General features: G+C 33.7%; 1 protein-coding gene across 1 annotated transcript in view; it reads left to right on the top strand.

Moving 5' to 3' along the window:
* Window positions 1-11,568, top strand: part of TBCA (tubulin folding cofactor A) — a 101,869-nt gene extending 90,301 nt beyond the window's left edge. Inside the window, exons 3-4 of the mRNA XM_069096280.1 lie at window positions 8,609-8,695; window positions 11,303-11,568. Of these exons, the coding sequence (XP_068952381.1) occupies window positions 8,609-8,695; window positions 11,303-11,383 (168 nt within the window). The 3' untranslated portion in view covers window positions 11,384-11,568. The remainder of the gene's footprint in view (window positions 1-8,608; window positions 8,696-11,302) is intronic.
* Window positions 11,569-13,644: the final 2,076 nt, after the last annotated feature.

Below are 13,644 nucleotides of genomic sequence, written 5' to 3'. Positions count from 1 at the left end.
GAGAAGGAACACCTTTTTCTCAGACTGAAGCAAAAGAAAAATGGAGGAGAGAAGAGTTTTAAGGTATTAAATAGAGAAAATAAAGGAACTCCCAGCAGTAAATATAAATTTTTACTGTGTTGATGGAAATATCCCTAGATACCTTCAAGGAATACTGTTTTGTTAATAATTCTTAGAAATGCTAGTTTCCTTCATTCTTGTAGCTTCATATTAAAAGGGATTTTAGCTTTGCAGAGTTCCACCACCCTACTAAGCAACTAACATGAATTATTTTTGCTATTTCAGAAACCCTCCTTGCTTAGAATGTGTATTCAGTTTGTAAATGGACGGACCTGATGGCGTGGCATCTGATGGTGTTGCCTTTTCTGGAGTGAGGAAGTAGGAAATCATACTCCTGTAGTTTCTGCCCGAACTAACAATTTCTGCCAATGAAAGGTCCAGTTTTTCCTCCAGAAAGTAATAGGAGACTTGTTACTTAAAATTATGCATAAAATTACAGATGATGTTAAGAGTTTATCAGTCATCTCTACACATTCTTTGATTCACAAATTTATTTAGGTTAAGATATTGCTTATGTTAATTAATAAGCAGAAGGGAATAAGATTTTTGGAAAGAGTGACAGTGGAGGGGTGTTTAAATCTAATTACAAATTGTAGAATCTTAAAAATAGGAGAATATTTCTTCTCCCAGGATTTTTTTTTTGTTCTGCAATAGGAAAACTCATAATTTTTTATTCTCTGTAGTGATCCAGGGTGCATCACTAGGTATGGATAGGTTGAAATCTGTACATCTGAATGGAATACCTACATCACTGACATCATAAATCCATTGACGTATAACATATATTTTGCATTAGTCAAAATATAGTCTCCTAACCTTACCCCAAGACACTTTGTGACAGTTTTATTACTATTGAAAGAAAACAGATTTACTGATGATCCAAAGCACAGTGGGGAAATTAATGTATATTTAGTTTAAGTAGGCTGTAGTAGTGACTTCTGTGTAATAAATGGTCTAAATGATATCACATGAGAAATATATGATTGAAAAGGTATGAGAATCAATCATACATCTCAGGCAAGGATTAACAGAGTTTAAGTGCTGTACTAATACTAATCTACTGTAAAAAGATGTAGAGGAGAAGCTCCCAGCACACTGGATATACTCTCCCTTGAGAATCTACAAGAGAATATAGAAAAGATTCACACAAGATGAGGTACATGTGGATGGGTTGTGATCTGAATTGATAAGAGGGCACAATCATATTTTATGAGATCACAGATGCAGCCAGGTGGCACAGTGGAGAGGGTGCTGGGCCTTGAATTAGGAAGGTCTGAGTTCAAATTTGTTCTTAGATATTTACTAGCTGTGTGACCCTGGGCAAGTCATTTAATCTGTCTGCCTCAGTTTTTCAAATGGGGATCATAATAGCACCTATTTCACAGTGTTGTTATGAGGATCAAAGAAGATAATAATTTGTAAAGCACAGTGTCTGACACATAGTAGACATTTAATAAATGTTTATTCCTCTCCTTTCACTTCCCCTCTCTTTCCCCATCAAACTATAGTATACATTAAATATATTATATAGACTTTTGTCATAAATTGTTAGCAACAAAATTAGAAGAAGTAATAAGTAGAAGCTACATTTACCTCTTTGACTTAAAGAACTTCTGGAAAAAATATCTCTTTCTGTACAAATTTTATAGGTTAATAATATATAGTTTTGTTGACTTCAGTATTGTTTAATAGTACTTTGTCGCTTCTGGAGATTGAAGGAGGCACAAAGTATGTAAACTACCTGCCTGTTACTGTATATTCATTGTTAACTTGGTAAAAAAAAAATCTTATACTTTTTTAACTGACTTACGCAAAAGACCTATCTGGGGGTGGCTAGGTGGTGCAGTGAATAGAGTACCAGCCCTGGAGTCAGGAGGATCTGAGTTCAAATTCGGCCTCAGACACTTGACACACTTACTAGCCGTGTGACTTTGGGCAAGTCACTTAACCCCAATTGCCCTCCAAAAAGCAAAAAAAAAAATCTGTTTTGGGCAGCCAGGTGGCTCAGCAAGTAAGAGCACCAGTGTCGGGATGACCTCAGATACTTAGCACCACACCCAGAAATAACTGGCCGTGTAACCTTGAGCAAGTTACTTAACCCCAATTGCTTTAAAAAAAAAAATATCTGGCAAGGTGTTAAAAATAGCCTTATTATCTTTGTTCATAAAAATGAGCAGCTATTCATATGATTTTAGAGGAGAAGAATTTTCAGAAGCAGCATGAAACTACCTGAATAACTTTATTCTTACTGATTGAAGCTTACAGATAAGTCTACATCAGGGATATCGGATGTTAGGTCTATCCAGAATCCTGTTTTGGTGACAGTTGTTTTGGACTACCTAACCCCTTTACTGGTTAGAAAAATAGCCATTTATGTCAACACTCCTATTTTCCTACTTTTAGGCAGAGTTGCTCAGGGTTACACTTCATTTGATTAGTCCAGTTCATTTATTTTTTTTTTATTAGGATCACCATTTTCATAATTTTTGTCTTTTTAGTTATAAGGATCTAGAAGAATAGGAATATACTTCATTCCTTTTCTATAGTGATTAACAATAATAAATGATATTTTATAGTGCTTTACCTTCACAGGAGTATAGATTTCATTTCTAGGATCATAGATCATCTCTATTGGAACTTACTATATATATTATATGTATTTATTAACCAGTGTTTACATATTAGGAAATATGCTTAGAGTAGTTAAGTGGCTTCCTTCTGGTCACACAACTAATAAGTATTAATGTAGAGGTTTAAACCCAGATCTACCATAATTCCAAGCACTTAATTAATACTTTTGATCAGTGGATCATAGACATAGAAGGAACCTTAGAGGTAATTTAGTCTAATCTCCTTTAAAGTGAGGATGAGGCCTAGAAGTGTTAAAGTGACTTGCTCAAATTACACAGCTATTAAGGTGCATTTAGGATTTGAACCCAGGTCTTCCAGCTCCAAATCCAGCATTTTTTATACCATACTAATGGTATAAGTGGATAGAGCTAAAAAATAGTGATGCTTTGCCATCAAAGTAGCATGGGAAAGTCTACAACTTTTAAATTTTGCATTTTTAATAAAAGCCAATTTCTGGTCAGTTTTCAATTAAATTGGAAAATAAAATTTAAAAATTAATCTTTAAAAGACCACATTTTATGGAATATACTTGAGGTTTTTTTATACTTTGAAAGGAAAAATTACAAGATAGACTCTATAAACTTTTTAAGATTCCATATACAATTAACAGTAAAATTGAAAGGAATTTAAGATTTTCTCCTGCCTGACATGTAATCCATGAGGATTTTCCTTAAGCACATATAAACTATATTTAGCAGCATCAGTTTTAGCAATATTGGCTTACATGGAAAACAATAAAATTTGTAATCATCTGGTGAATTTTAATCTTATTTCATGTTCATACTTTGCCTAATGAATAGGTAAGATAAAACCCAAGAGAGAGCATCTCCAAAGGCATCAGAAAAGAATCTTTGTGATTCGGTCTAAACAGTTATTCTCTGTGTTTCACAAAAATGCTTCCTTTGGTCTAGGATTGTATAAAATGTAAGACACATACATAGAGCATTTTAAATGGCATTTTCTAGAATGGATTTTCTTGTTTTTCCTTTTCTCTTTCTTTTTAAGTTTTCTTCCACAAAATGACTAACAATGGAAATGTTTTATACAATTGCTCTTCTATAAGTTATATTTATTGTCTTGGGGAGGAAGGGTAGAATTTGGACTCAGAACTTTAAAAAATTTTTTAATTGTTTTCATTGTAATTGGGATAAAGTTTTTTTGTTCAGTTAATCTAGACTTTTGATCTTTCTGAATACTAATCCTACTATAGAATGTTAAAATAACCACGTTTCCAGTCATTCTGGAAAGGAATTTCCAATTGTGGTGAACATAAAAGGGGAGGGCTAAACTAAAGAGATCTCACGGTTAAGCATATACCAAGGAGGTTAAAGATTCAAAGGTCCCACACACAAGAGAGTATTCAGGACAACAGGTGTTTCTGTGGTGACAGAGGATCGTGACATAATGGAAGTGCGCCCACTGATGAATATGATAGAATATTACTGATGATTGTGAAGAATTCAGAGAAGTATGGGAAATCTTAGATGAAGTGTTCTAGAATGAAACCAGGAAAACTATATATCATTACTACAACAATGTGAATTGGAACAAATGTCAAAATATTAAAACTGAATTCTGTATGATTATAATGACCAACCTTGGTCCAGAGAAGAGATTCAAAATGTACATTCCTGCCTTCTTTATAGAGGTGGGAGGACTACGGGTATATTCTTTTATAGAATGTCAGTCTATATTATTGTATAGAATGTGTCAATTGCTTTTTATCCTCCCTTTTAAAAAATCCTTTGTTACAGAGGAAAGCTTAGTGAGTAAAGGACAGTGGAGAGATGTATCTGGGAATAAGGGAAATACAAAAACAAAAGATGGTAATAGAAATTTAAATAATGTGAAATCTGTGAACTATGATGGTTATGTTAAAGTTTGTATTGTGATTTACATAGAAAGTTAGGTATCATCCTTTGGTCACAGTAGAAACCCCCATTTATTCCTTTGTCTCCATAGGAGAATTACAGCACATTTTCTAGAAACATAATGTGCCATAAGTGCAAGATGTCAAAGTTGTGGTTCTTGGAGTTGTTAAGTTTTGCCTCTGGGAATGGGCCATAGCTGTTCACTGACTATGGCACAGTGCTATAATCACATCCTCCCACAGATCTCTGGGTTAGCTTTTAGTTGTAGTGCCTTTTCCAATTGAGGCTGGAAGTATACTGCCTGATATTTGGGGAGCTGGAGTGAAACTAGACCTCAGGAAGTCCAAGTTGCTATATCAGATTTCAGCCTTCTTGAATTACTAGCAGTTTTGCTTACTCTATTATTATTGATCTCAGGGGTGGCCAGGTAGCACAGCGAGTAAGAGCACTGGCTCCAGTGTTGAGAAGACCTGGAGATCGAATCCGGGGCTCAGACACTTAGCACCGACCCAGAAACACCTGGCCGTGTAACCTTGAGCAAGTTACTTAACCCCAACTGCTTAGGGGCGGCCAGGTGGCTCAGCGAGTAAGAGCACTGGCTCCAGTGTCGGGATGACCTGGGGATCAAATCTGGACTCAGATACTTAGCACCACACCCAGAAACAACTGGCTGTGTAACCTTGAGCAAGTTACTTAACCCCGATTGCTTTAAAAAAAAATATTATTGATCTCAGCATTATCCTGTACACTTCACTGTCCCACAGCACATACATTCATTCAGTTACTTAATCTTTTTATTTCTGCCTTCACAACATTTCTTAGATCTCACCTCTTTTCTGCTACCACTTTAGTTTATGCCCTCATCACTTCTAGATTATTTTATCAGCCTTCTTGTTGGTCTCCCAGCTTCACATCCTTCACTACTTGAGTTCATGCTGTGCACTGCTGCCAAAAGCTATTTACTGTAATCACAGATCTTGCTATGTGACTCCTTATATCTACTGCAGTGACTTCCTATTGCCTCTAGGATAAAATGCAAACCCCTCAGTTTATCTTTTAAAGCCACTTGCAGCTTGGATACAGTTAATAAAAAGAAAGACATTCCCTGCCCTCAAGGAGTTTATAATCTGATGGGGGTAGGGAGGGGGAAGAGACTCACCTGTAAAAGGAGACAGGAAAGGGTTGGGGAGGAAACGGGGAGAGGGAGGGTTTTCATCTTGTTCTTTGGAGTTGAAACTGGAAGGAGCAGCAAATGCTAAGAGCAATGAGCTTGACTGTCCAGTTTCTGCCCTCTCTTATGAAAAATAGTGGGAAGAGTTTGGTACTCCACTCTCCAGCTGTGTAATCTGAGGGGAGAGGAACCTGAGGGAGGTGGTGACATTAGAGTGATTAGAAGTGATTAGCTTATCCTGGGAGGGGTATCTTGTTGGAAACAGCGCAGAGCCACAGGTGCAGCCTCATCAGATAGGATTCCCCTTTCCGGCCTCCTCACATTAATCCAACTGTCCATCTTTCTTTTTGTTTAGAGGCAACAACACATTTTCTGCCTCTCTGCATTGGCCATCTCCCAGGCCTGAAATGCTTTTCCTCACCTTTGTCTCATTAAGTCCCTTCCTTCCTTTAAGGAAAAGCTCAAACACCCTTCCAAACTAACTTACACTTACTTTGCATATATGCATGTTTCTTAACTTTTAACTTTTAATTTATACTGTATATATTTTTACATTGCTTGTTGTCTCTGTTAGAACATAAACTCTCTGTGAGTAGGGGTTGTTTCAGTCTTTGTTCTTATATCCCCAATGCCTAGGTATATATCTCAGTGCCTGCCGTAGTAGTACCTTAGTCTCTTTCTTCATTTGATTGTTGATTCAATCAATTTAAATTTGCTCCTTGAGAACTACTCAGTAATGAAAAGAGGTTCTGTTTTTAATTTTACTTGATCATTTTGTTCTTTGGCATATGTGAAGACAGTTGCTTTGATTAAAGCATCATGCTTTTCAAACTTTTTTTTTCTATTCATTTAGTTTAATTCTATAAACTGTTTAATGTTCAGTTGTTAATAACAAAAGGAAATATGGGGTATTTATTAATAGATCTATATCCTACTTATTAAAAAAAAAACTAGACTACCTGAAAACACATTGTGGATATTCAGTGTTTTATGATAATGAACTGAAGAATACTGCCTTCCTGATCCCTGCTGTAATGGGGTAAAATCACAATGTTATGTTTTGACAGTGTTTTATTTATTTATATTGTTCATTGCTATGTAATTGAATGAGTTGTAAATTCAGTAGTCTACTTTGCAGGAAAAAAAAAACTAATAAAAGAAGCTACTAAACAAGGAAAGATTTTTAATATTTTAAAAATCTTTTGTTCTTAGCAAAAAGGGAGCTGGAACTATGAAAATATTTGTAAAAAATAAGCATATTTTGAAGTACAGTATAATTGAAATCCTTCCATTATTTGCCTTTCAGTTGTAAGATACTTTTTTTCTAAGAAGATAAGTGGCCATTTATTTCTTAAATCAGTTCAAGTCACAAGAGAAATACTTCTTGTTAAAAGTTCACATTTCAGGGGCAACTAGGTGGCCGCAACTCCAACTAGGTGGAGCACCGGCCTTGGAGTCAGGAGGACTTGAATTCAAATCCAGCCTCAGACACTTGACACTTACTAGCTGTGTGACTTTGGGCAAATCACTTAACCCCAGTTGCCTTGCCTTCCCCTCTCCAAAAAAAAAGTTCATATTTAAGATCCATAGGAGAAGAAGAGATCATTGCTTGTTTTAAACTATTTTTGTTACATTGCTTTTGCAATGCTACCTAACACATAGCACAACAGGGCTTTGCTCATAGTAGGGCTACAGTATTGGTTCCTCTTAATTTAACTTAAGGAAAAAACTCCTCCCACATAAAGAATGCTGTGCCATTTTAAGAAAAGTACAGTCTTAATGTGAAAATAGGTTCAATATCAATGTATATGTAGAACCTATGTCAGTTTGCATGCTATCTTGGAGTAGGGGGAGGAGAGAGATGGGGAGAAAATTTGGAGCTCAAAATCTTATGGAAGGGAATGTTGAAAACTAAAAATAAACATAAATTTTTGACAGAAGAAAAGTGCACTCTTGTAATTATGTATCTGTCCTACTTATTGATTGGTTTCACACTCATAGATTTGATTATTTTTTCCTCTGCTATGATTTGCTTCATTGTACTACACTTCATACAACCAGCTTTGAACAATGGATTTTGATTCCAGAAAAAATATGCCCCAGAATCAGTATTCTTGTGTTTAATTCTGTGGTGTTTTCAGTTGGAATGGCCAAGTGTTCAGGTTCAGAGGGGTGCCAGGTTGGTAATTTGACTCAAACTGCATGGTGAGAATAATCTCTTTCCTAAAATGAAGCACAAGGATAAGTAATAACTTTTTATGCATGATAAGCATCAAAAATATGAACCTGCTGGTCTTGGCTTTTCATTTTTCTTTACCTTTGTCTTTCAGGGAGAACCTCCTGCCGTGTGCACATGATGTGATCAATAACTCAATAACTTTTTTCATGCAGTAATTATCTCTATGTGGTATTATCTGAACACTGTTTTTATTACTCAAAAGATGCAGGAGATATTTATATAACCAGCTGATCCCATTTTGGATGAAGGTGCTTTGTGACAGCAGGAGAAATAGTTTCTTTTAAATAGCCTTTTTAAACTAACATGCTTTGGAAAGCTTTTACTTGTTAATTTTCACTTAACATGGAAAAAGGTGAATACAAAGATGCTTCATTTATTTAACTCAATTTTTAAAATTTTATGGTAAGTTGTAAATAATGTCAATAATGTTTTTCTTACACCATTTTGATGAAGGTAGGCATTTTAAGCAGTTTTTTGTTGAAATACAATATTATTTGTTGAATATTCAAATTAGAAAAACTAACAATTTTTCATTTCTCTAAAATGTCCATTTATTTACTAAAGGTTTTGAATGTAATAAGCATATTCTGAGATACCTCAATTTTTTAAAAACATTTAACAGTATTGTGTTTATAGACAGAAATTTTGCAAGAATCTCGAATGATGATTCCAGATTGCCAACGCAGATTAGAAGCTGCACGTTCTGATCTTCTACAGTTGTTGGTATGTAAAACAGTAGCTTATATTTTAGGCCTTTTTCAACCAAATACACCGAAGACTCAAATCTTAATATGTGTTACAGAAGATCAGTTGAAAATTTTCAATTTATTTGTATTATGACATTACATTGCAAAAAAAAGTGTATTATAGAGTCTGGTTTTAGTTATCAACTGCAGTAATATTTTCAAACATATTTGTCCCTTTTGTATAAACTTAACATTAGATATCTATAAGTGAATTTGAATTGAAAGCTGTCAGAATATACCACTGTGCCACCCTTTTTAGCCATTTATTTCAGCAACTCTTTGAACTGCTTGGTTACATTCACGTCCTGGTTAAGTATTTTATTTTACACATAAAGGATAGATACAGACTGTTCATCTGAGGTACCCCGATGTTTTACATCAATATGGAACTTTTAAAAAAGAATCCAGATTTTTTTCAGACCCAGATTCTAATCAACAATGTAATATCTAAAACTAAATGGATCTTCCCTCTGTCCCCCCCCACTTGATAGCATTTGGATCTAGATTAAAAGCATTTTTACCACACATGCAGGTATTAAAACCTGATTCATAGGGGAAACTGTTCTATAAATTGTGAGGTTTTAGGAATAGCTACAGCAATTTTTACTTTGTTCTTTTCCAGTTTTCTGTACACAGGAAATTTGAAGCATTACTAAAATATTCACAAAGGACAAAAGATCTGCACCATCAATTAATTAATAAATTCCATGATGAATTCTAATCTCCCCTCTGCTAACTCCATTTTTGTATTGGCTTTTCTTTTTTAAATCCAGATATATGATAGGAAACTCTGTTGGGCACACTCCTTCCAAATCAAACCAGTAACTGTTTTGTAACTTTAAATCTTAAAAGAGTTACCTGAACCACAGAGAGATTAAGTGCCTTGTACCTGGTTCACATAAGTAGTATGACAAAAATGGAACTTGAATCTAGGTCTCCAACTCCATCTGTTATGCCACACTATCTTTTATTTGTTTCTTTACCTAAAGTTAATTACTAGCTACATAGTTGTCTTCCTGAAATGTTATTTTCCTATGTAATTTTTTCAAAGCAGTCTTTAAAGAAATTATCTAAACCATATTGTTTTTTATTTCATGAGACGTTTTATGTATTATTTTATAATTCATTAAAAATACGTATGTGTATATGTATTCTTGTATAGAGGCCATAAATTTTATTTGCCTTGAATATACATGTTGCATTGAGCCTGGAATATAAATTTGATAAAGTTTTCAAATTTTACCATATTATTTGACAAATAATTTTTCCCCAGCTCTATATTATTTGTTGATATAAACCTTTCAAGAGTCTTTAAAACTGTTGTAAAGGGGAAAGACCTGAATTATTGGCAGCCAGATAGAAAGAGACTGTTTTGAAACAGAGGCATAAAAATGAGAGTTTTTATTGAAACTGTCAATATTGAAATACTGTTTTGGATAACGGTATGCTCATTAACCCCTTAATTGCTAGAATAGTGTCCTAAGACATTGATTCTTTAAAATCACTTACAAATCTTGTCTTAGGATCATACATTATACATATTAACAAAAACATCAGTATCCTCAAAGAGGATAAAAACAATGAAGACCTGGTGTAAGACAATAGAGAAGTTTAGGAAATAGTTAAAGTTAGTCCTAGTTCAGTATGTTACCTGCACATTTTTTAACATGTGAAAACTTGGAGCAAATTTGTTTTCACGTTGTTCCTCTTCCCTCTAGTAATTCACTATTATAATCTTCAACATATTTATATTTGACCATATATTTTTTCTTTGTCTATATTTAAGTTTTTAAAAAAAGCAGCAACAAAACGCTTAGAATTTACACAAATGTAACAGGCTATCATGCTTTATAACCTGCTATCATTCCATGTAATTGGTAAGCATCCTTTGAAAGTCAGTATCAGGGTAAAAAATGAATTTAAAAAATCCAGAAAAGTAGGAAGATTAACTTTCCCAAGTAACAATATAACCAGAAGAGTGCATTCATTTGCAATAACTGATCTGTTTTTCTGTGACATAAAGACACGAGTATTTTGTCATAGGTGTTAAACATTTATACCAGGTCTGTAAATGTTCTTAACAGTTGTAAAAATTTGGCCAGATGATAAAAGTAATACTATTTTAACTGAAATAATAGGCAAGTAAGTAAAATAATAATTTACCTTTTATATCATATGAAACATAATTTACATTCCAGATGATTAAATTTTTAAAATGTTTTATGAAAGTTTATTTAAATATTGCCATGTTTAATTCCTGATGATGTCATAATTGTCATTATAGTAAGGATATGCTATACAGAAAAATTCATTAAAATAATTTATTCATGCAGGAATATCCAACCACAAAAAGTGTCATCTCCTCTATCCTGAAAGGGACATGATTGAATTGATCCATATTTAGAGATATCACATGATACTTGGTAGTTGTCAAATCCCTCTGATTTGTAAGATTTTCATGGTTGTTATCAATACTAGAATCACAACAAATGACTGTGTCAGATAACCCATAGTAGACATTTAATAAATGCTTATTGAATTTAATGGAATTGAAAAAACCTCCTTTTTTTAAATTTCATTTTAGGAAAATGAAAAAGAGTTGGAAGAATCTGAAGAATATAAAGAAGCACGTTCAGTTCTGGATTCAGTGAAGTTAGAGGCTTAAAATGTTTCTCAATACTGAATGATTTTTTTTTCATCAAACATGGGGTCCATTCCACATTTTATTATGGCTAGCCACTGTTCTGTATGTTCAAGTAGTGTGAGAATGTGATTCATTTTTCTTTATGTAGTTGCATCTCTTTGCCTTTTCTTAACTTAAAAATGTAACAAATAAATTTGTTAGTCTGATACAGGTGCTTATTATTTTGTGCTTTACAGAAGAGTTTTATTTGACTAATAGCCTGTCTTGAAAAAGAATCATTTTTACCTGAAAAGTAAGATTAATAAGATTGCATTTGAATTTTTACTTTGATATGTTGGTTCCAAATCATGGTTCTGGTAAGCATGATTTGACTTAGAGATTTTTTCTTATATGGAAAATCAAGCTTTGACCAGTTTGGGTTATATATTCTGAATAAGGTATATATATAGCATCTGGGGGAAAAAGAAAGATAGTTCCCAGAGATAATGCTGTTTATATTTTACCTTCACAATGAAGACCCAATATTGCCATTAACTGGAATTAGTTAAATGAATACAAAACTGTTGCAAGTGATGAATAAAGTCTTTTTTTCAAAAAAGACAAAAGTATATAATAAGTATATAACAAGAAGACTAAAGTATATAACCACCACCACAGAGAACTTGAAAAGAAGACTCTTAAAAATACTGTTGTGATTTGATTAGATGAATGCTAAAATCTACTCTTGATTATCTGTTCTCATCTAGGGAAGAATGTATCTTTTTGGCATAAAGAGATTTATCTGTTCAACTCTTAAGGTACCTAGGCTAGTTTTGCAAAATACATATGACTGATGCTATTTATAAGATGCATTTAAAAAGCTTGTTTAATCCTGGAAAATGCATACTAGCCTAGTATCACCAAACTTAATAGAAAGAAATGCTAGTCTTAACAACCAAGACCAATACCAAGCAGAATTGAAACTTAGAAAATTATTAGCAGAAAAACTCTGTGAAATATTTTTTGCTTTATGTGATAGATACTAATAAGATGTAAGTAATGATTGTATTCTAAGTAGAGCTGTATTAGAGTGGCTTGTCTAATCTTGAAAATTGTAAGTACAAGCCAGTAAGCAATGAAAATCATAATATCCAAATACATAGTATATGTATGTGTACATATTTATGTATTTTAATATCTAAAAAAATTTAAAAGTAGACAGTAATGTTTTGCTACATACCACACACCATTTTCAGAAGTTATTATATATAGTAATACGAAGATGGCAGTGTGGGGAGGGTTAGGGGACATAACAAAATAAATCTTCTCATGCAACAGATGTTTCCATCAAAGACTCACCTCTAAGATGAAAAATATGCTAGAAGTATTTTCCGTCCTTTTTTAAAAAGCTTTTCAAAAAAGACTCACCTTTTTAAAAGGTAGGTTAAGAAGTTTATAAGCTAATAAACAAGACTATAGTTTGATATTCCTGATTGTAGGAAGTGAATTTGTATAATTGGGAAATAAAAGATTTTAGAATACAGTATAGTTGTTTTAAAGTAAGTTAGATAAATATGTATAATGAGGAGGAACACAGATGCCCTTTCACACACTAACCAACTTATGAGTAACATGTTTTAAATAAAATCTGCCTTAGTATTGTATCAGACTTTTTAAGGATCCTTTCAGTTACCCTCCTGTTTTTTTAAGTTTTAACAAAAAGTATTCTTTGTAATGACCATCTTATTCATTCAAGCCTCAAGCCTGAAGCCTAAACTTGAAATCCATCCTCAGAAAATTTCTGAAACAGCTTATAAAATGGATTTTTTTTGTGTGTGTGTTTTTGGGAGGGGGGAAGGCAGGGCAATTGGGGTTAAGTGACTTGCCCGAGGTCACATGGCTAGTAAATGTTAAGTGTCTGAGGCTGGAATTGGTCCTCCTGACTCCAGTCAGTGCTGTATTCACTACACCACCTACCTGCCCCTAAAATGAATTGTTTATGAGGAAATCAGTGATCCCTTGGAGTCACCATGATTTCACTAAGCACAAATCATACCAGACTAACATGGTTCCTAGACTAATGGTCATGGAAATACCATGGACATCATATATATAGATTTCAGCCTGGTCTCTGATGATCTCTCAGCCTAAGGGTAAATTGAAGGAATGTAGGCTGGATGACAGAATGTATTGAGTCTGTTTATGATTGGTTAAACATTGGGATCCAAATCATTTTCATTAATAGATTAGTTTCTATCAGAGGGTCTCCATTGGTGTGCTAATGCAGGACAATCCTTGACTGT

The sequence above is a fragment of the Petaurus breviceps genome, unplaced genomic scaffold (assembly GCF_028583685.1).
Source record: "Petaurus breviceps papuanus isolate PSGF00001 unplaced genomic scaffold, PetGlider_PUasm1.0 229, whole genome shotgun sequence".
NCBI classification, from domain to species: Eukaryota; Metazoa; Chordata; class Mammalia; order Diprotodontia; family Petauridae; genus Petaurus; species Petaurus breviceps.
Note: the sequence above shows the minus strand (reverse complement) of the source record. Positions and strands in the feature narration are given on the sequence as shown.